Genomic DNA, 24167 nt, shown 5'->3' on the forward strand with positions numbered 1-24167 from the left:
AGTAATAGGTGGAGATAACCAAAAGATGTCAGACAAAAGAACAAAGAGGTGTTGAAGGTGGTGATATTATCTAAAGGAATGTGCTAATTAAGAGTGGAGAGCAGGACAGCCAAGGTACAGATGGCTCTAGTGGGGGGGGGGGGGGGTAACTAAAAGGTAGAGATAAACAATGGATGGAAATACATTTAAAAATAATGGAAATAGGTGGGAAAAGAAAAATCTATATAAATTATTGGAAAAAACAAAAAGGAGGGGGAAGAAACGGAAAGTGGGTGGGGATGGAGGAGGGAGTTCATGATCTAAAGTTGTTGAACTCAATATTCAGTCCAGAAGGCTGTAAAGTGCCAAGTCAGAAGATGAGGTGCTGTTCCTCCAGTTTGCGTTGAGCTTCACTGGAACAATGCAGCAGGCCAAGGACAGACATGTGGGCATGAGAGCAGGGTGGTGTGTTAAAATGGCAAGCGACAGGGAGGTCTGGGTAATGCTTGCGGACAGACTGAAGGTCTGGGGGCGGGGCCTGTCAGGGGCGGAGCTTGTCGTGAGGATGCGGAGTCCGGACGGCCGCTGGGCGGAAGCTGGTCTGAGGGGGCGTGGCTTCCTGTCCGCGTGCAGGGTTGAATGTTGCCGCTCGAGGGCGGCACGTACCGTCCAGGACAGTTCCCGTCGTGAGGCCAGGAGTGTTTACAATATGGACCAATCAAGAGCGCCGTTCATCCGAACCGCTCGATTCAGACCAATCAGAATTGCGTTTGCCCCCATGCGCCCCGTAAATGTGACCAATCAGGTAGTGGGAGGGTAGGCGGGTCACGACGGCATTGTGGGTGCGTGCGGGATTTTGAAAGGCCGCGGCAGGAAACCGGGGGCCCGCGGAGAGAGTCAGAGACCGAGGCCGGGGCTGCGCTGCTTTCTCCATGTTCTCGCCGCGGACTCCTGGCGGGGCCAAGCGGCCCCTGACGGGCTGCCTTGGGTCGCCGCTGAGCCGGAGCGGCGGCGGCTTCACGGTGCAGGGGCGGCGCAGTGTGTCGGCCGGCGGGACGGGCGTCTTGTCCCCGGCCTGGCGGTCTAGCTTCTGCGCCCGGTGAGTGTTGTTGCTGCAGCTGGAAATAAGGAGGGAGGGAGGAGGGCGGAGGCGGGGGGAAAGCTGCTTTGGATCAGCGCTCGTCAAATCCCCAGCCGGTGAAGTAGTTTAGGAAGTGGTGGTGACGGTTAAACTGGAGCACAGGAAGATCCCATAAGTGGCAGTGAGAGAATCTGATCACCTGTTTTATAGATCGAGGTGCAGGGGTGGCACTGACCCCCCCCCCCCCCCACCCCAAACAGTGCTTGGTCTCCAGCCTCTGGTGTGGTGCAGGTTACATTTGCAGAGATTTTGAATGTGCTTGAGATTTTTGCAAACAGGTGGCGGATGGAATTCGATGTAAGAGGCTATTGAGCCCAAATAGTGAGGTAATCCATTCAAGTCAAATCAAAATGCTACCGATGCTGGAAATCTGAAAGGAAAGCGGGAAATACTGGAAAACCTCAGCAGGTCTGTCAGCATCTGTGCAGAGAGAGAGAGAGAGAGGAAACAGCCCATGTGACTCTCCTTCAAAGCTGAAGAGAGGTAGAAATGTCATGGGTTTTAGGCTGTTGAAGCGAGGGAAGAGACATTGTCATCCTCAAGAAGAGAACCAAAATCCTGTGAATGATGGGGGTTTTGTCCATTTGACTTTGGCCTGTAGAAGGCCCTGATGGCTTCAAAAAAAGCTTTGCATGTCATAACAGTCAGTATGCTGTTGGATCTCTTCCTACCGCATGTCCTTTATCTTCTGGATTTCTGTTTGGGTATCAGCCTTAAGCTGTTGGAATGCTGCCTTGACTTGTGACCTTGGGTTGTTCTGCCATGCAATGAAGACTGCTCATTTATGTCCCAGGTGGTGACATATTTAAGCATAATTTTCGTTGAATCAATCCTGGTGACGATGATGCTTGAACTCAATGGTCTGGACACAGGAAACTAGTTCAGCTGATTTTATTTGATCCCAATGTTCTGGAATTGAGTTGGATGTTTGAAGATTTTCCAGATTGCTTGCGAGATGCACTTGGAATTCCTCTCTTCAGTCAGGTTGCTTTAGGGCTGAGACATTGATCATCATCTTGTTGGGCTTTTGCATCCTGCGATGTCTTGGTGCTAAGTGGATGTTCATCACCAATTGAACAAAATGACAATCTCTCCAGCAGGCATCGGTCCCCAACATAGAACGAGTGATACAGACATTACTTGGATCTTTGACTCGAATAATGACCTAATCCAGGAGATGCCAATGCTTTGATCTTGGATGCCTCTGTGTGGCTCTGTATTTGTCCTCCTTGGTTGGAAGAGGGTGTTTTGTTATACTGAGGCCATGCTGAGCACACTTTGTCAGCAGGTGTTGTCAACAAACATTATTTGCATTGGCATTTCCCACCCCGTTTTTCCCATTGATTCCTCTCCAGATGTCGGAGTCACCTCCAACCCTGGCATTAAAGTCCACCAGAAGGATAATTTTCTTTTGGGATGACAGTGAGGCCTTCAAGGTCAGAATAGAACTTTTCCTTCACATCATCAGAGTTGAGGGTCAGGGTATGAGCAATGATGATGGTGGCATATTGGTTATGGCTGAACTGTAAGTGAAGCATCATGAGCCCCTCATTTATACAGTTGAAGAATTCTGGCATTGTATCCAAGATCCTATTTCAGATGGCAACACCAACTCCATGGACGTGAGGGTCTTTGTCAGCCTTTCCTTTCCATTAGAAGAGAGATCCCCCATACTTGGCCCTTCAGCTGCCCCTCCCAAGCAAGGGGGAATCTCACTGACGTCATTTGTGTCAATTTGGAGTTTTGATAGTTCACGTGATACAATTGCAGTTCTTTCTGGACAGTCATGCTCGAGATTATCCATAAATGTTATAACGTAAAATTTATTTTTCTTTCCATGAAATGGTGATCCCACAGGGTGTGGTTCCCTAGCCAGGAGAAAGTGAAACGGCCTATTTTTAGGACACCTTTTCTAGCCCCCTCTTCATTTGAGGTGAGCGGATGATACCCCGAGGAGGTCAGCTTAGTCACAGATGTTGCTGTCCAACGATGTCTCTGTCCCAACACAGGTGTCTGACAATCTCCACGCACTTGTTGCCTGCAGATTCTTGACTGGGGGCTTCAAGGTTACAAAAGTAAATTAGGTACAGAAGTAGGCCACTCTGCCCCTCTAACCTGCTGCACCATTCAATAAGATCATGGCTGATCTGACTGTAACTTCCCGCCTACCCCCAATAACCTTTCACCCCCTTGTTAATCAAGAATCTACCTAGCTCTGACTTAAAAATATTCAAAGTGTCTCCTTTGACCTCCTTTTGAGGAAAAGTTCCAAAAACTCGCCACCCTCAAAATTTCTCCTCATCTGTTTTAAATGGCTGACCCCTTAAACAGTGACCTCTACTTCTAGATTCTCCCACAAAAGGAAACATCCTTGCCACATCCACCCTGTCAAGACCCTCAGGATCTTAAAGGTTTCAATCAAGTCGCTTCTTACTCTTTTCTATATTCCAGTGGATACAAGCCTAATCTGTCCAACCTTTAGGTTCACAGCCCTGTCCTCGTTGCCAATTCTCCATCACCCCAGACCTTGGCACGTAGACCCTGGTAGGAGCTTCACTTTGTTTAACATGGAGACATTGTATGGACAGTACCCCAAACTTGACAGGTTGGTGGTCAGTTTTGGTGACATTTTGAGTCACCATGACTGGGAGCATCTTGCTGCTGCAGCCTTCCTCGCCTTCACAGATGGCGAGAGACAGCCTTTCTTCATCTGTTGTGCAGTTGAGGATTTTTTTGGACCACACTTTGTCTGCCCCCCCTACCCCACCCCTCACCAACCCTGGCATCTTTGCCACCATGGGTGACCCTACCAGGAGCAAAGAGCACCTGTGGCATTGCTCAAAGGATTGATTGAACGACACAAACCACCCCACCATGCCAAGGTGGAGATCCATGGAGGGAGTTCCTCAATCATGTTCTCTAGTTCCAGTTTAGATATATTGGCTGTTCATAATTAATGGTAAGTTCCCTATAATCCCTCTGCCAACATTGCAAATTCCTTTTTTTTTAGAATTTGAATAATCTTCTCGTAGCTGGTCCTATAAATGAGATTTAGCTTTTCTTCCTCACTCCGTAGTTCATGATCTCTCTCACCCTTCTGCAACTCTGCTGTTGCCTCAACTCTTTTTATATTGCAGTGAGAAATACACAGATGCTGTTTATTATTGGAATCATCTGAAGTTTACCATAAAGAAACTAGACTTCCTGGGGTTACAAATTTCTTGGACTCAATGAGTTTGGAAAGGAAATGTTCAGTTTAGGAAAGGTTCTCCAGTCTGGTGTATATTGTGTCTGGCAGATTTGTTAAACCGGAACAGTCAACATATTTTTGACCGAGTACAGTGATTGGTTTTGTGATTTTAAATATGGTCATTGTTGTGAGCTTTGACTGGAATTATTTTCTTCTCAAGTCCAACCCCAACCAGAGGAGCACAGTATCAAGCAATTGGTGAGACCCTCAACTATGAAATCAGGAATTTTGGATCTTCTCTTCCTGTTAAGGTTATGGAGGCTATAACCCTAGCTGAAGGTAACTTTCTGTTTTACTAAACAACTAAATGGTGTATAAATCATTGAATTGTTGCCATGTGTTAGGGCAGTTCAGAACTTTTGCATTAAGTACATTATTTCCAATGTGTCTGCTCACTGAGGCAGTAAACTCCATCTCTGCTCCCACCCTTAAAGTAAAAGAAGTTCAACTTGGCTTTGTTTGTTGCCTTTCAAACTGTTTTAAGGGACAGAGTACTTTATACTGCATTACTGCACTATTCCATAGGTAATTGCACCTGCATTGTTGCTATGTCTTTACCTCTTTAGTGTTTCACACTTTAGAATTGTTCGGCAAAGGCAGTCGAGGTACAGACACAATCATTACAGCATCCTTTAAATGACATGCAATCATCAATCTTCATCCCTGATACTAAAGTAGTATCACAAGGATGACTATACTGCACATTCCACATTGTCAGCTTTTAGTACAACACAGAATCAATGGGTAATCGAGTAGCACAGATCAGTGCAGGTACCACTGGAATAATGGAGCCTCTCAGGGATGCTTCAAGGTCATGGAAATGGTCAGTACAGTGTTTGTCCAATGGAAACCACTGACGTGCCTACAGTGATACTGGTTTACGCGCATGCATTAATTTAGTAGAAAATGGGTTACATACAATACTGGTAAATGTACTGCACAAGTGGATATTTACTTAACAAACACATCTCCTACCATTCAGTGACCAAGGAAGTGAAGGAGCCACAACATTCTAAAAACACTGGCATATTCTGCTTTTCATTTTATCAATCAATGCATGGAGGTTCAAGTTCTCATGCATACATCATGTGAATGAATATTGTGATCTTGTGGTGTCTTTTAGTTAATTTCTCTTTACTAATCAAACATTTACTGCCCTTGGTGCTACCATGGTTGACAGGACCATTTCCCACAGCTGCTCTCACCCCTTCCCTCCCCTCACAGCTACAATAGGGTTCCCTTTCCCACCTTCCTCCCCACCAGCCTCTGTATTCAATGAATTATCCCCTCTCATTTCCACCACTTGCAATGTGATGGCATCACCAAATATATCTTCCCCTCACCTTTTAAGCATGCCAGATGGACCTTCCCCTGCAATATCCTGTTCCAATCCTCAGTCACCCTGTAGAAGCACAGGAGATACAGCACCTGCCCTTTTATCACTTCCCATTTCACTCAAAGGCCCCAAGTACGCGTTTCACTTGTACTCCTTTCAATTTAGCATACCTTATTCACTACACTCAATGCTGCCTGCACTGGGGAGATAAAATACCAACTGGGCGTGCTTTGCTGAACACCTCCACTCAATCCATAAGCATGGCCCCGAGCTTCCTGTCACCTCTCATTTCAATTCTCCACCTCACTCCCACCCTGACTTTTCTGTCGTTGACCTGCTAGTGTTCTAATGAACCTCAGTGCAAGCTCGTGGAACACCAACTTATCGTTCAACTTGGCTGTTTACAGCCTTTTGGACTCAACATTGAGTTCAGCAATTTCAGATCAAGACCTCTGTACCTAATGTTTTTGTTTCCTCTCGTTTCCTTGTACTCTGTTTCCAGATGGCAACTATTCAAGGTCCTGCCATTCCCACCTCTAGACATCTTTCTTTTTTTTTTGTTTGTTCCATTACCACTTCATTTGGCCTTGCACCAGTAAGGTTACCTCTCCTGCCCTCCATCCCATCTCCCTTTTGTTGTTATTCCCACCCTTCACTTCTCATAACTTATTACATTTTTAACTTTTCCCAGTTCTGATGAAAGATCACAGACCTGAAACACTAATTATGTTTCTCTGTCCACAGATGCTGCCTGACCTCCTGAGTATTTCCAACATTTTCAGTTTTTATTTTGGGTTTCCAGAATCTGCAGTAGTTTGCTTTTGTCTTATTAGCCACATCTGGATTCCCGATTTAAGCACATGTGGCTAGTAACCAACGTTGAGCGACACTGCTGTTGCATGTGGCTACTGATTAAAAGTCTTAACAAGAACATGCATTTATATAGTGCCTTTAACGTAAAACATTGCAAAACAATTTGCGAACATTATCAAACAAAATTTGATACTGGGCCACATGAGATATTAGAATGGGTGACCAATTAAGGTTGGTCAAAAAGGTTTTAAGGAGGGAAGAGATCTTTCTGAATTCCCTGTTCCAATTGGATATCTTGAGCAAATCCTTTTGAGGATAAACTGCAATTAAGTGAGGGTGATATCTATTTTCTAATCCACTGAATAGCATTATCGCCAAATTTGGCAGTGTGTATGGTGAGGACTCACTGATTTATTGGAAGTATCTTGAAAACATCTTGTGATTTTGTGCATAATAATGGATAAGCTCAGCAGATCCAACAGCATCTGTGGTGAGAGAAACAAGTCTGTATGACTCTTCAGAGCTGAAGAGAAGTAGAAATGTGATGAATTTTATACTGTTTAACAGGGGATGGAGAAGGTGGAACAAAATAGAAGGTCAGAGTTAGGTGGGAGCTCAGGAGAGATTGACAAAGATGTCATGGACACAAGACAAAGGGAGTGTTAAAGACTAAAAAAGGTGCTGATAGTGACATAAAGGTAAGATAGCAGAAGCTGGTAATAGCAGAACAAGGGTCAGTGCTCTGAAAGCAAAACATAGAAACAAGTGACAGATGACCCTAGGATTTTGTACTCTTTGTCTCATTCTATATCGTGGTAACTCCGTGTTGCACTGTACTTCACAATCCTGCTTCTGGTGCTAATGTTAGTCAGAGGGTGTAATTAATGTCTCAACTTTTAATTAGGCAGCTTTCATTACAACTTGAACATGGGACATTATAAACATAATGACAGGATGCATAACTTTAACATTAAGAGTGAATTATACGTGTGCCTTGGACCCGTTCGTTATTCTCTGTCCTGTAGACCCTGCATCACTTGGTTCTTGAGTGGCCTTGATCCTTGAGTGCAACTAAAGAGCTTATTGTGATGAAAAGGCAATGCTGTGTTTATGACATTAATTGTTGTTTTTAAATGCCCCAAATCATTCCAAAGATGGGTAGAAGGAACTCCAGTGCTGAGTATAGGGCAAAGAGTTTAGGAGGATGACCAAAAGTTTGGTCAAAAAGTTGGGTTTTCAGGAGGTTCTTGGGAAGAGAGGTACTACTCTGATTATTGCAATGGATGTATTTGTGTGACTATCTGAAATGATGTTAAAGTTCTGTTCTTTATTGATCCTTTTTATTTTCACAGATGAGCCATTGAGTGTTAAAATAAGTGAAAATGGTTGGGCGTGGCTAGTTTGTGGTGAAAAACTGATTGTCTGGAAGATTGGCCAGATGCCCATTGCTAAGGTAACAAGCATTCACACTTCATGTTTCAATATGTTGCTGATTGTTGCTGCGTGACAGTTAAGTTTCAGTGGGTACCTTTCCTTTGAGTTAGAAGGTTGTGGGTTCAAGTATCTCTCCAGGACTTGAGCGCAGAAATCAATTTATCACTACAGTGCTGTACAGTCAGAGGTGCCATCTTTCAGATGAGACGTTAAAACGAGGCCCCATCTGCTCCCATGGGTGGATGTAAAGATCCCATGGCACTATTGCGAAGAAAAACAGGAGTTATCCCCAGTGTACTGGCTAGTGTTTATCCCTCAGTCAACATCACGAGCCGATCATCTGGTCATTATCCTGTTTGTGGGATCTTGCTGTGCACAAATTGGCTGCTGCATTTCCTTCCTTACTGCAGTGACTACACTTCAGAAGCACTTTATTGGTTGTAAAATGCTTTAGAAGGTCCTGAAATTATGAAAGATGCTATATAAATGCAAGTCTGTTTTGTAATTGGTTTATAGTTTTATTTTGCATGTTTAGAAGTGCAGTTATTGTGACTCGGAGGTGTATGTGAAACCAATTGTTTTTAGTGTGTCAGAGAGCTATGCCCTCAACTGTCATACTGTAGCTATTTGGTTTGTAGCCATGAATCCCCATGAGTGCATTCCCCATCTTGCGCTCTCAGTATCCAGCACCCCATGCTAAGTGTGGATTGGCCAGAAGCGGAAAGAACACTTCCCCTGGGCTAAGGCACAAACACCTAACATGTTGGTATGAATGTTGCCATCTCTCACTCTGGGTGCTATTATCTGTTTGGAAGGAGATTGCCAATCTGGTGCCTGCTGCTGAATTATGGGTGATTTGTACCAGGGGCAAAGGGTTTTAGTCTGCGCTGATAACATTCACATTGGTGAGCAGAGTAGTGATAGGAATTTGATCGGTGCGAGTTAGATTCAAATTGCGATTCCCAAATTGGGAGGGCTGTCTGCTGACCCAGGCTGCTACCTCACCTTAAAACAATCGATAAAAAAGACGTTAATGCACAATAAACACTGTCCTGTACAGTGACCAGGTAAATTCAGGCGGAAATTTCTATTTGAGTACTGCATCATGAGAACGGATACGGCGAGATAAAGAAATGAGTCAAGTATCTTCTCGAGGGCAGAATTCCTGACTGAAGGAGTGCTTCCCTGCAATCTCAGAACTCTAAATCTAAACAAAGGAAAGTACGAAGATATGAGGTGTGAGTTGGCTCAGATAAATTAGGGAACTTCATTAAAAGGTGGGTAGGCAATGGCTAATATTTAAGGAACGAATGTATGCATTGAATTCATTTCCGGTGCAAAAACGCAACAGGAAAAGCAGCCCAACCATGGCTAACAAAAGAAATTAGAGTTATAATTCGATCCAAAGAGGGGTCATATAAAGTTGCTGGAAAAAGTAGCAAGCCTGAGGATTGGGAGCAGTTTAGAATTGAGCAAAGGTGGACCAAGAGATTGATTAGGAGAGGAAAAGTAGTGAGTAAACTTGTAAGAAACATAAAAGCGGACTGTAAAAACTTCAATAAGTTCATAAAAAGAAAAAGATTAGTGAAGGCAAATGTAGGTCCCTTGCAGTCCAAACAGGAGAATTTATAACGGAAAACAAGGAAATGGCAGAGCAATTAAACAACTACTTTAGTTCTGTCTTCACGGAGGAAGACAGAAATGACTTCCCAGAAATGCTAGGGAACCACGGGTCGAGTGAGAAGGAGGAATTGAAGGAAATAGGTATTACTGAAAAAAAATGCTTAGAAATTAATGGGATTGAAACCCAATAAACCCTTACAGCTTGATAGTCTACATCCCAGGGTACTTAAGGAGATGGCCATGGAAATAATGGATCAATTGGTTGCCATCTTCTAAAATTCTGTAGATTCTGGAACAGTCCCTGCAGATTGGAGGGTGGCAAATGTAACCCCACTTTTTTTTTAAAAAAAGGAGGGAGGGAGAAAACAGTGAATTGCAAAACAGTTAGCCTAACATCAGTAGTAGGGAAAATGCTCGAGTCTATTATAAAGGATGTGACAGCAGGATACTTAGAAAAGATCAATGGAGTTAGATGTAGTCACCGTGGATTTACGAAAGGTAATTCGTGTTTGACAAACCTACTGGAGTTTTTTTTGAGGACATAACAAGCAGAATAGATAAGGGAGAATCGGTAGATGTGGTGCATTTGGATTTTCAGAAAGCTCTTGATAAAGTCCCACATAAGAGAGTTTGTAAAATCAAAGCACATGAGATTGGGGATAATATATTTGGCATGGATTGAGAATTAGTTAGCAGACAGGAAACAGTAGCAATAAATGGGTCTTTTTCAGAGTGGCAGACTGTGACTAGTCGGGTACTGCAGAGATCAGTGTTTGGGTCCCAGCTATTCACAGTATATATCAATGATTTGGATGAGGGAACCAAATGTAAAATTTCCAAGTTTGCTGATGACTCAAAACTTGGTGGGAGTGTGAGTGGTGAGGACAGTGTTAAGAGGCTTCAAGGTGATTTAGACAGGCTGAATGAGTGGACAAATACATGGCAGATGCAGTATAAAATGTGTAAATATGAAGTTAGCCACTTCGGTAGGAAAAACAATGGCAGAGCATTAGATTGGGAAATGTTGATGTACAAAGGGACCTGGGTATCCTGGCACACCAGTCGCTGAAAGCAAGCATGCAGGTGCGGCAAGCAGTTAAGAATGCAAATGGTATGTTGGCCTTCATTGCAAGAGGACTTGAGTACAGGAGAAAGGATATCTTGCTGCAGCCATACAGGGCCTTGGTGAGACCACACATGGAGTATTGTGTGCAGTTTTGGTCTCTTTTTAAATTTTTTATTCATTCATAGGATGTGGGCTTTGCTGGCCAGGCCAGCATTTATTGCCCATCCCTAGTTGCCCTTGAGAAGGGGGTGGTGAGCTGCCTTCTTGAACAGCTGCAGTCAATGTGATGTAGGTACACCCACAGTGCTGTTAAGAAGGGAGTTCTAGGATTTTGACCCAGTGACAGTGAAGGAACGGTGATATATTTCCAAGTCAGGATGGTGAGTGCCTTGGAGGGGAACTTCCAGGTGGTGGTGATCCCATCTGTCTGCTGCCCTTCCCCTTCTAGATGGTCATGGGTTTGGAAGGTGCTGTCTGAGGAGCCTTGGTGAATTCCTGCAGTGCATCTTGTTAATGGTACACACTGCTGCTACTGTGCATTGGTGGTGGAGAGAGTGAATGTTTGTGGATGTACCAATCAAGCAGACTGCTTTGTCTTGGACAGTGTCAAGTTTTTTTCAGTGTTGTAGGAGCTGCACTCATCCAGGCAAGTGGGGAGTATTCCATCACATTCCTGACTTGTTACTTGTGGACGGTAGGCTGGCTTTGGGGAGTCAGGAGGTGAGTTACTCATTGCAGGATTTCTTACCTCTGACCTGCTCTTGTAGCCACAGTATTTATATGGTTAGTCCAGTTCAGTTTCTGGTCAATGGTAACCCCCAGGAAGTTGATAGTGGGGGATTCAGTGATGGTGTGAACATCAAGGGGCCTTGCCTAAGAAAGGATATACTTGCCATAGAGGGAGTGCAGCGAAGGTTTACCAGACTGATTCCTGGGATAGCAGGATTGTCATATGAGAAGAGATTGGGTCAACTGAGCCTCTATTCACTGGAGTTTAGAAGAATTGGAGGGGATCGCATTGAAACATAAATTCTGACAGGGTTGGACAGACTGGATGCAAGGATGATGTTTCCTCTAGCTGGGGGTGTCTAGAACAAGGGGTCATTGTCTCAAGATATGGGGTAGGCCATTTAAGACTGAGATGAGCAGAAATGTCTTCACTCAGAAGGTGGTGAACCTGTGGAATTCTCTACAGCAGAAAGTTGAGGAAGCCAAGTCATGGAATATATTTAAGAAGGAAACAGATTTCTGGACTCTAAAGGCGTCAAGGGGTATGGGGGGGAGAGCGGGAGTATGGCCTTGAGGAGAGGATTAGCCCTGATTTATATTGAATGGCAGAGCACGCTTAAAGGGACAAATGACCTACTCTTATTTTCTATGTTTCTATAACTGCTGTGACATCCTTAAGCCACCATGAGGCTGTCTAAAGTGTGGGCATTGTGGGTTAAGGAGCTTTAACAAAGGTGTGGAAAACAGAAGGAAACAAATGCTGGTCCAAGTTGGATATGTTGTGCTAAACAAATAGTTATGATTTTAAGATCGAATCAGAAAAATCTCCACATTTGTAGCTTGAATCTTTCTGTGGCTTTAAAAACATTTAATACCAAGAAAAAAGTTGGTGCCCACAACAGATTTCACTCAGCATGTTTCTGGAAGTCTAGCTAAAGTTTTTTGTTTTCCTCCACAGCTTTCTGTGTGTAAAGAGTTGCAGTTGCCACCTTGTGATCTCCCATATGTTGCAGACCTGATCGCTTTATCTCATCCAAATGAACACTATTCCTTACAGGTGAGTACTTGTGTGTGTGGACAGCGGCTGTATAGCCAGCTGTGAATTTAGTGACATTGATTATGTGCACGAGTCCCAGAATAATGTTGGTACTTGCAGTGTAATCCCGAGAGAGTCCTCACAGAATCTACAATGCGCAAACCAGTCAATCTGTCCAGTTGGTCTACACTGGAGTTAATGATTAACTCAAACCTCCTCCCACTGTAATATCACTATCTCCTGTGTCTGTTCCCCGTTATGTATGCTTCAGGCCTCTTACATGCGTCAATGCTTTCTGCTTTGAACACTTCATGTGACAGCTAGTTCCATGCTCTCAACTGTGTAGAGAGATTCCTGTGTTGTCAGAGATGCTTTCTTTTGGTTAATGCATTCAGACTCAGGGCTGGTCTGCGTGTTTGGGTGAATGTAATTGATTCAAAGCATTTACTTTGTGTCCTTATCATTACCAAGAAATAGACTAATTGGCGGTCCGACCACACCTGCTGTTTGTGAGACTTCATTTTGTTCACTTTGGATAAAATAGCTGCTCCATTTACCTATATAGCTGTATGCTTTAACAATAATCAATTGAGTATTTCTGAAAAAAGAGACATGCTGGCGAAGCTTTTCGTCTTGTGTTCATCAGGATAGATTCGCAAGAACAACAATTTATGCCGCATGAGAAGAGATTGCTGATTGGTTGGCAAGTGGACTCTGGTAGAGACGTTGCCATGGAGAATGCACTAGGGAACAGTAACTGCCAAGCTATTGTTTAAATTTAGGCAAGTTGACACTGGTCAAGGCATTGCGATGGGGATTGAATCACGGAATGGCTGTCCCCAAGCTTTTGTTTAGCTGAAAAAGGCACAATGCATGCACATGCTCCTTCTGTCTGCAAAGGACAGGGCCCTATGCATGAACATATGTAGCTTCTAGCATGCATAAGTGAGTCACACTGTGTCCCCAAAGAGCTCGGAACATCATTAATGGTAATGGGTCCAGATTCGTATCCATTGGCTAAGTATGACTGGACAGCCTGGCTCAAAAGCAAGTTACAAAAGTGCTTGTTGGATTTGTGTAAGAGTGACAAGGTGCTGGGTGGTATATATGATAGGATTCATCCTCATAGCTTACTGTGCCCGCGTATGTATGTGCTGCCCATGGCACACACAAGTGATGCCCTTGTACACCCTACCTCCTCTATGACTGACTGATTCTGCACAACATGAATTGGCCAAATGGTTGGGCAAATTGCCTGAATAACTCTTCCACATGCACAATGAAGGATTCCTTCACTTCTGTGAAGACCATACAGGCTTTGTGTATTGATTGCAATGCTGTGTCCGTGTGTTCATTTGACATTACTAACGTTTACACCAATGTACCACTCAAGGAAGCCATTGATGTTTGCACCGCTTCATATCATGGAGATCTAGATGCACTGCCAATTTCTGAATCTGTATTCATTGAACTTATGAACTCAGCAACTCATGCAGTTGAGTTCAGTTTAAAAACACATCTACGCCCAAGTAGATGGTGTTGTCATGGGATCCCACAAACATGTTCTCACAAACATCTTTGTTGGTTTCTACGAGAAATACGTCTTTGGAATGACACCTAATCTCCTGCCCCTTGTATATTTCTGTTATGTAGATGATACATTTGCTATAATTAAATCTGCAGCTGCATATAAGAATTTCTTTACACACCTTAAGGGGCTCCATCCTGTGCTCCAATTCACCTTTTGAAATGGAGCAGCGAAATGAGCTCCCTTTCTTCAGCGTGCTAATTGAGAAATCTGCCAATGGATTCTCTACTAGTGAGGTAGATGCAGGGAGGATGTTTCCCTTGGTTGGGGAGTTTAGAACCAGGGGCCTCAGGATACGGGGCAGGCCATTTAGGACTGATGAGGAAAGATTTCTTCACTTAAGGTGGTCAACCTGTGGAATTCTCTACCACAGAAGGCTGTGGAGGCCGGGTCACTGAGTATATTCAAGAAAGAAATTGTTAAATTTTTGTATATTAGGGGCATCAAGGGGTATGGAGAGAAAGTGGGAATATGGTGTTGAGATAGAGGATCAGCCATGATCGTATTGAATGGTGGAGCAGGCTCAAAGGGCCGAATGGCCTACTCCTCCTAGTTTCTATGTCCACTGCTGTAAGCCTACCTTCACTGCTCATTATACACATTGAGGTTCCTACAGTTCCTGATCAGCAAACTTGTAAACAGGCCTGAGCCATTTGTTCGCCGTGCAAGCTTGATGCTGAAATTGGATACATCATATGAACATACATACATGCGAAATAGGAGCAGAAGTAGGCCATTCGCGCGCGTGCGCCCCCCCCCCCCCCCCCCAGCAAACCCCCAAGCCTGCTCCGTCATTGATTAAGATCATGGCTGATTTGTTTGTGTTTTGAATTCCACATTCTTATCTACCCTTGGTAACCTTTGATTTCCTTGCCTAACAAGAATCTATCTACCTCCACCTTTAAAAATATTCAATCACCCCACCTCCATCGCTTTGAGGCACAGTGTTCCAAAGTTGCACAACCCTCAGACAAAAAAATGTCAACTCTCTGTCCTAAAGGGCAACCCCTAATTTTAAAACAGTGCCCCCTAGCTCTGGACTCACCCACAAGAGGAAACATCCTTTCCATGTACACCTTGTCAAGACCATTCAGAATCTTATATATTCAATCAAGTCACTCCTCACTCTTCTAAACTCCGATGGAAACAAGCCCAGTCTGTCCAACCTTTCCTCCTAAGACAACCCACTCATTCCAGGTATCAATCTAGTAAACAAAAACAAAAAATGCTTGGAAAAACTCAGCAGGTCTGACAGCATCTGTGGAGAGAAAGACAGAGTTAACGTTTCGAGTCCGTATGACTTTTTAGTTCTGAAGAAGTCATACGGACTCGAAACATTAACTCTGTCTTTCTCTCCACAGATGCTGTCAGACCTGCTGAGTTTTTTCCAGCATTTTTTGTTTTTGTTTCAGATTTCCAGCATCTGCAGTATTTTGCCTTTATCAATCTAGTGAACCTCCCCTGCAAAGCAATATTGCGGGATAATGGCTACCCCGATTGGATCATTGCTCACTGTATATCACACAAACTTCTGAATGGGTCTAAGGCTGTCATGTTTGATCCTGAGAAGTGCCCAGTCTACTTCCGATTACCCTGGAAGGGCAAGGTATCTCAAACATTTGAGCAACAGGTCTTGCTTGCTGTTTTATGCTGCTACTATGCAGTAGCAACTCAAGTGATCTTCCCTACTAACAGGATGCTGCCGTCAAGCTAAAAAGATGTTCTGCCTATAGCACACGTGAGTAATGTGGTAGATGAATTTCGGGGCCAGTGTGTTGCCAGGTATGTAGGCCTTGTGTCCCAACAACTGGTGGATCGTATCAAACGGCATGTCCCTTCAGCTGCTCGCGACAGGCAAAGTACTGACTGTATCCAACCAGCCCATGCTTGCAAAACTCGAAACATAGTGTCCAACATTAGATGTGATTCCACAATTGGACATGCTATTTCAGCATCAAGCTTGCACGGCGAACAAATGGCTCGGGTCTGTTTACGAGGTTGCTGATCAGGAACTGTAGGAACCCCAACGTGTGTAATGACCAGTGAAGGTAGGTTTATAGTAGTAGACATAGAAACTAGGAGCAGGAGTGGGCCATTCGGCCCTTCGAGCCTGCTCTGCCATTCAATATGATCATGGCTGATCCTCTATCTCAACGCCATATTCCCACTAGACGATCCCAATTGTGCTAAGAATTACACTGACAACCAATTTAAGATTATCAGTTGGACTCGCAGTATAGCTCACATATGCATGCTAGAAGACACATATATTCACACATAGGGTCTGTCCTTTGCACACAGAGCCAGTCCACATATTACATCTTTTTCAATTAAACTAAGCTTGGGGGACAGCTATTCCTTTGTTCACTTCCCCATGACAAATCAGAGTTGACCTGCTTGGTTTGAATTTAAACAATAGCTTGGCAGTTAACATTCCCCTGCTGCATTCTCCATGGGGAGATGATAGCGTAGTGGTATTGTCACTGGGCTAGTAATTCAGAGACCCAGGGTAATTCTCTGGATTCGAATCCCACCACGGCAGATGGTGGAATTTGAATTCAGTAAAAATCTGTAATTAAATGTCAATTGTTGTAAAAACCCACCTGGTTCACGAAGGAAATCTACTGTCCTTGCCTGGTCTGGGCTACATGTATCGAGACCCACAGCAATATGGTTGACTCTTAAATGGCCTAGCAAGACCCAACTTCACACTGTGTAAAACTGCTACCAGACAGACCACCTGGCCTCGACCTAGGCATCGGATCTTGGAAAGTCCTCCTGACTAACATTTGGGGCTAGTGCCAAAATTGGGAGAGCTGTCTCACAGACTAGTCGAGCAACAACCTGACATAGTCATCCTCCTAGTCATCCTGATAATGTCCCACACACCACTGGCAGGACAGACCCAGCAGAGGTGGCAGTTGGGAGGGAGTTGCCCTAGGATCAACTCTGGACCCCAGGAAGTCTCATGGTACTAGGTCAAACATGGGCATTACCAAGTACTGCCTTCCCACAGCTGATGAATCAGTGCTGCTCCATATTGAACACCACTGAGGATTTCAATGTCCATAGTCAAGAGTGGCTCGGTCACAACACTCCTAACCGAGCTAGTCGAGTCCTAAAGGACATAGCTGTTAGACTGGGTCTGTGGCAGGTGGTGAGGGAACCAACAAGAGGGAAAATCATCCTCACCAACCTGGCTGCCACAGGTGCACCTGTCCATGACACTATCAATAGGAGTGACCACTGCACAGTCGTTGTGGAGAAAAAGACCCAACTTCACACTGAACATACCCTCCATCGTGTTGAGTGGCGCTGTGCTAAATGGGATAGATTTAGAATAGATCTAGCAACTCAAGATTGGCTATCCATGAGGTGCTGTGGGCCATCAGCAGCAGAATTGTACTCGAACACAATCTGTAATCTCATCACAATCTCATGGCCCGGCATCCCTCACTCTACTGTTACCATCAAGCCAGGGGATCAACCCTGGTTCAATGAAGAGTGCAGGAGGGTATGCCAGGAGCAGCACTAGGCATACCTAAAAATGAGGTGTCAACCTGGTGAAGCGAAAAAACAGGACTACTTGCATGCCAAACAGCATAAGCAGCAAGTGATAGACGGAGCTAAGCAATCCCACAACCAACAGATCAGATCTAAGCTCTGCAGTCCTGCCACATCCAGTCGTGAATGATGATGGACAATTAAATCACTTGCTGGAGGAGGAGGAAGCTCCACAAATAGTCCCATCCTCAATGGAGGAGCCCAGCACATCAGTGTAGCAAATGCTTCAGCCTTATGTTTTGCAATGTTCAGCCAGTAGTGCTGAGTGGATGATCCATCCTGGCCTCTTCCAGAGGTCCCCAGCATCACAGATGCCAGTCTTTAGCCAATTCAATTCACTCCATGTGATATCAAGAAACGGCTGAAGGCACTGGATACTGCAAAGGCTATGGGCCTTGACAATATTCTGGCAATAGTACTGAAGACTTGTGCTCCAGAACTTGTCGCGTCCCTAGCCAAGCTGTTCCAGTACAGCTACAACACTGACATCTACCCGGCTATGTGGGAAATTGCCCAGGTCTGTCCTGTACGCAAAAAGCAGGACAAATCCAACCCGGCCAATTACTGCCCCGTTGGCCTACTCTCCATCATCAATAAAGGAATGGAAGGGGTTATTAACAGTGCTATCAGGTGGCACTTAGTCATTAATAACCTTCTCACTGATGCTCAGTTTGGGTTCTGCCAGGGCCACTCAGCTCATGACCTCATTACAGCCTTGGTTCAAACATGGACAAAAGATCTGAACTCCCGAGGTGAGGTGAGAATGACTGCCCTTTGACATCAAAGCCACATTTGACCGAGTGTGGCATCAAGGAGCCCTAGCATAACTGGAGTCAATGGGAATCGGGGAAAACTCTCCACTGGTTGGAATCATACTGAGCACAAAGGAAGATAGTTGTGGTTGTTGGTGGTCAGTAATCTCAGCTCCAGGACATCACTGCAGGAGTTCCTCAGGGTAGTGTCCTGGGTCTAATCATCTTTAGCTGCTTCATCAATTACCTTCCTTCCATCATATGGTCAGAAGTGGGGATGTTCGCTGATGATTGCGCAATGTTCAGCACCATTTGCGACTCCTCCGATGGACTACATCAGTATGTCCGATTGTAGTAAGACCTGGACAATATCCAGGCTTGGGCCGATAAGTGGCAATTAACATTTGCATCATACAAGTGCCAGGCAAATACCATCTCCAACAAGAGAGAATCTAACCATTGCCCCCAGACGTTCAGTGGCATTACTATCACTGAATCCCCCACTATCAACATCCTGGGGGTTACCATTGACCAGAAACTGAACTGGGCTAGCCATATAAATACTGTGGCTATAAGAGCAGGTCAGAGGCTAGGAATTCTGCAATAAGTAACTCACCTCCTGACTGCCCAAAGCCTATCCACCATCTACAAGGCACAAGTCAAGAGTGTGATGGAATACTCCCCACTTGCCTGGATGAGTGCAGCTCCCACAACACTCAATAAGCTTGACACCGTCCAGGACAAAGCAGCCCGTTTGATTGGCACCACATCCACAAACATTCACTCCCTCCACCACCAACGCACAGTGGCAGCAGTGTGTACCATCTACAAGATGCACTGCAGGAACTCACCAAGGCTAAGCAACACCTTCCAAACCCATGACCACTACTATCTAGAAGGACAAGGGCAGCAGATAGATGGGAACACTACCACCTGGAAGTTCCCCTTCAAGCCACTCACCATCCTGACTTGGAAATATATCACCGTTCCTTCACTGTCACTGGGTCAAAATCCTGGAACTCCCTCCCTAATAGCATTGTGGGTGTACCTACACCACATGACTGCAGCGGTTGAAGAAGGCAGCTCACTACCACCTTCTCAAGGGCAACTAGGGATGGGTAATAAATACTGGCCCAACCAGTGAAGTCCACATCCAGTTGATGAATTTCTTAAAAAAAATAAATCCCCCCAACCAATCGGAATCCACTTGCCAACCAGTCAGCACTCTGTTCTCATGTAGCATGAATTGTTGTTCTCTTTACTATTGGTATTTTTGCAAATCTGTCGTAGCAAGACAAAAATCTTTGACAGCATATCTCTCTTTTTCAGCAATACTCACGTTCTCTATGAGCAAATGACTACTAATAATTAAATTGATATGTCAGGCTGTAGGATGTGACAAATAAATGAAGTACAAGTTTTCTTTAGTTTAACTGAGTAGCACATTTATCTGTCTATTGAGGATTCAGTCATTTATGATATTGCCATGCCTAAGTTTTGATTTTCCCCACGTTATCAGGCAATCGGGTATAAAATGATGTTCAGACTCCTGATGGTAATGCTTTTGATTTCAGTTGTGTTTTCTATATGTCAGAAACTCAAAGCTGCTGATTGACCAGCTCAATTTCTGTGGTAATCTTATTAGATAAAACACCTTTCTGTAAATTATTATCCATAGATCAGCCCCTGCACTGATGCTTTGTACATAAGGTGAGGAGGGAAATTGTATAGAATTACATCAAGTCTCCAGTACAGAAAGACGATTTAGCCCTACTGATCTATGCAGGTGTTTATGCTCCATATGAGCCTCTTCCCACCCAGCTTCATCTAGCCCAATCAACATATTCTTCTATTCCTTTCTCACTAGTTTCTTCTTAAAGACATCCATACACCTTGCCTTAAACTGTCCTTGTAATTGTAGCTCCCATGCTCTCATTGCCTTCTGGGTAGATAAGGAAGCAGGTGCGAATGTTGGTTTGGGGGTGTGGGGGTTGATATTTGAGTAGGTTTAAAAAAAGGTGCAGTTGATTTGGAAGTTAGTGTTCGATCTTTGAGGATAGATTTCTGACCAGCTGTGTCGTCTTAAGAATCTTGAGTTTTGTTTGTTTTCAAAAAATCTTGCAAAAGAAAATTTGAAAGTATGAGAGAGTGGATTGAAGCACTGAGGAGCCTAAAACTAGGGGCAAAGCAATTTTACTTTAGAGTTGTTCTCTACAGCTACTTTAATAGTGGGCACATGAAATTTTGTAGCCTGTGTTTAGACTTTATAAAACTGTTGCTATAAATAGCTCATAACTTGGTTTTGTTCACGGTGACCAGCGTAGCTTTTCATTTGTTCTTTGAGTTATGAAATCATCCTTGGCAGTGAAGTATATAAAATTAATCAATCACAAACTCAAATACGTGAGAATATAGTTTCTTTTTGTTTCTCCCCTTTTTGTATGCATCAAGAATAAAGACAAAAGCATTTAGCTGTTAATCACTGAAAATATTGTCACTTTTTTTTCTAGTCTGTATCAGTAATGGCAGCTTCCAGACAGGGAGTGATATGTTACTGGCCCAGCCTGGCCCATGAGGAATCCTACACAGAAATCACTCTGGATTCTGGCAATGACTGGAAGTGTCTGACTGCTGTATCGGTAAGTCCCATCACTGGCAGCCCATTGAGCAAGGGGGTGAAGTGTGATGGCTTGTGACCTATAGCCATGCAATTCCAGTATTGCATTAGTTGCAACATGCATTCTAAACTTGACTGATCAAGCAATTGGCATTTGGTCTTCTGTATTCCTGATTAATCAAAGCTGTAGCACAACATTGCTCCAGTACCATGATGAGATATGCCAACTGTGGCTGGCTGGAATACAGAGGGCTCCTATTTTCCCCTCTATCTACAAATTATATTTGGTGGGGATGGATTTGAGGGCAGAGACCCACTGCAGAATGTAGATGAGCTGTTAATGTAGAGAAAACTATTTTGGCTGTGGTCAGAAAAGCATACTGAATACTGAGGATGCATTAAGATCTGAAGTAAATACCATCTGCAACTCAAAATTAAACAGGTGAACTTTGGGATTGGCATCTGGCCATTGGTTATTTTGATGGAGTCATTTCACTTTGTGAAGTGCTGTCATGAACTAACTGAAGCTGTTTTTCAAGTTTCAGTATATTTGGCATTGCACTAAATCTGTTAAATAGGTTTCAGCCAACCATTGTGTTTTTCTTTGTTTTAGGGAAGTGGATTTATTCTTGCTTCCCAGAAGAACCAATTGCTACGATTAACACCAGATGGTTCAGGCAAAGTGACCTTCCGCCCCGTACAACAGGGGCAGGGAATGCTATCGGGGCTGGGGCGCAGAGTCTCATCACTCTTCGGCATTTTGACACCAGTTGCTGATGATGTGGTAAGACTTTACAACTGTTTGGGTCTATGTACAGCTGACTGATCTGTTGGGTTCATTCTTCTCATGTTGAATATGTGATTATTTAAGTTGTTAACTAGGATCGCTATTACCTAGAAGGAAACCTACTCTTTTGTCATTACAAACTAAGGTGTAACTCATAAATTGTCACTGTTTGCTTTGATAAGAGCTGCGGACTAAAGTATATTGTTGGATTTTCTCAGCTGTGACATTCTTTTCATTTCTGTGACAGCTGAGTTCTGTATTGTGGGATGAGGAAAATGAGTGTTTCTATACCCTGACTAATTCCAGTCTGAATAAATGGGAAGTGGATGAGACATCTGAGCGTCATGTATTCAGCTGGGACTTGAACAGATCCATGAAAGATGATCTGGGGGATTCAATCTGGGTAAGATGTCTTAATCTGATTTATCGAGACTTTTTTGCATGCAGATTGTGTGGAGTTTAAGTGGTACGCCTGTATAGAGGGATGTGCCCTGATGAGATATCTCTGTTAAATATCTTTTAAATGAGTTGATATAAATTTTGTATTATCAGTCTTTTTGAAGTTTTATTGCGGGGTCTCTTTACTGTCTAATTTCCTGTTTGTAGGAAATTTAATCCAAGTTCAATGCTCTGGGAGCAGTGAAACTGAATGCAACTCCACAGTGCTGTGAAGTGGGGTGGGGGGGTGTCTGTGGGATTTGTCCATCAGATCTGATTTGGGAGGGGAGGGGAATAGGTCTTTTGGGCTGCTGACTCACCACCTCAGCTGCAGGTAGTGACAGCAGACCAGGAAAAGGAAATATAACTGAAAGTAGAATTTCAGCTCACTGCTCCCCATCCACCCACCCCAGCCCCCTAAGAATTGAGGTGTTAACTTTGTGCTTTGACCTTCCACTAAACCTAGGGAGATGATGAAAATTATGAAGTCACTAAGTCTGGAATCAATATGCAGTATCTGGATTTGCAGCTGAGCAAGTAAGTGGAATTCCTTTTCTCATTACTGCATTTACTTGGAGTGTTTCTGGTGAGATTGACTTAAATCCTTTCCTTGTCTAGCCCCTCAAAGTGTAAAAGAAGTGGCAGCGAGGTTGTTCTTATAGCTTGGAATGAGAAAATTCAATCCATCAAGCCCTTCCCTGTACCGACCTGGTATAGTCTAATTGTCCACTTGATTAGTTTTGCCTCCTATGGAAGGCAAAGACCCAAACGTTCAATCTCCAAGAAGAATGGAATTTATCCTGAGTAATTGTGGAGATTAAGCTGAAAATTCAGTTCTATGAGCACTACAGTTTATACTGTAACAAAAACAAAAATTGCTGAAAAAACTCAGCAGGCCTGACAGCATCTGTGGAGAGGAAGACAGAGTTAACGTTTCGAGTCCATATGACTTGTGTTTTTTCTACAGTAGTCCCACTCTGCTGAGTTGTCTGCATTGGAAGGGGACACTGATCATATGTTTTTCTGTGAGCCTCAGTTGCTTATTATGGAGCCCAGAGGATGCTTGTAAAAGCTGTGGACTGATGCCACATAACATGGCCAGTGGGTAATGTGTGATGGAGAGAATGAAGGATGGAACTGTTGTGTACATCAGAGGTGAGTATGTGAGCATGGGAGGCAAAACTGGAGGCAGTGCAGTGTAGAGTTACAGTGTGATGGATGGCAGTGGAACAAAGAGGAAGGCTTCAAGGGTGGAATAGAAGGCAGCAGAGAGTCACGCTCTCTCTCGCCCATTACTCATTGAGGGAATGATGGAGGAGGATATGCTGGAATGGTTCAGCAAAACTAGGAACACGAGAGCAAATTCCCTTGATCTTGGACCCGAAAGCCCACCATTTCTGTTTATTTGTTGTGTGGGTTGAGAGTGGAACACTGCAAGGTGGCTGGAGAAGACTGTAAAGAGCTGGGAGTTGTTCCTGTTGATCTGGACGATGGATTAGACAACCTGGTGTGGAGGGGGGATGATGGTAAATGCTAAATACACAGAAGTAATGAAGGAGGAATGCCAAATGATCCACATGTTGAAAATGCTGCCAATTCAGTTCAGCAGGTCCTTGAAGCTTATGATTGAGCTCACACCTTTGTGTCCTAATGGAACTCCTTTATTGATGGTATGATTCAGCTCAGGTGGTCCCATGGGATCGAGGATGACTTGCTTCCACTTCAGTTTGTTGGCTGCTAAGTCCAATGTGCGATCTGCAGACTGCCACATGTAGGATGGTGGTGCTTGAAGTGTTGAGCTGAGTTGTTTGGTGGTTTGTGACTCTGATGTGTCAATTTCATCTCTGCATGCTCCCAAGGATGTGTCTCGGGATGTCCGGTGCCATCCCAAATAAATGCTCCCCATTTTGGTTGGTTATAAGCCAGGGGCTCCCATGAGTCAGTGGATATGTTTAGTCTCTTTAGGGATACTTTTGAGGACATTCCTGAAGTGTTTCCACTGTCTTCCTGGAAG

General features: G+C 44.0%; 1 protein-coding gene across 1 annotated transcript in view; it reads left to right on the plus strand.

Annotated features, from left to right (window-relative positions):
- Positions 1 to 870: 870 nt before the first annotated feature.
- The window catches only part of nup133 (nucleoporin 133), a 54430-nt gene continuing 31133 nt past the window's right edge, over positions 871 to 24167 (plus strand). The window contains exons 1-8 of the mRNA XM_078556544.1: positions 871 to 1078; positions 4531 to 4649; positions 7872 to 7972; positions 12330 to 12428; positions 20822 to 20950; positions 21542 to 21712; positions 21963 to 22118; positions 22620 to 22690. Of these exons, the coding sequence (XP_078412670.1) occupies positions 912 to 1078; positions 4531 to 4649; positions 7872 to 7972; positions 12330 to 12428; positions 20822 to 20950; positions 21542 to 21712; positions 21963 to 22118; positions 22620 to 22690 (1013 nt within the window). The 5' untranslated portion in view covers positions 871 to 911. The remainder of the gene's footprint in view (positions 1079 to 4530; positions 4650 to 7871; positions 7973 to 12329; positions 12429 to 20821; positions 20951 to 21541; positions 21713 to 21962; positions 22119 to 22619; positions 22691 to 24167) is intronic.

The sequence above is a fragment of the Cetorhinus maximus genome, chromosome 14 (assembly GCF_964194155.1).
Source record: "Cetorhinus maximus chromosome 14, sCetMax3.hap1.1, whole genome shotgun sequence".
NCBI lineage: Eukaryota > Metazoa > Chordata > Chondrichthyes > Lamniformes > Cetorhinidae > Cetorhinus > Cetorhinus maximus.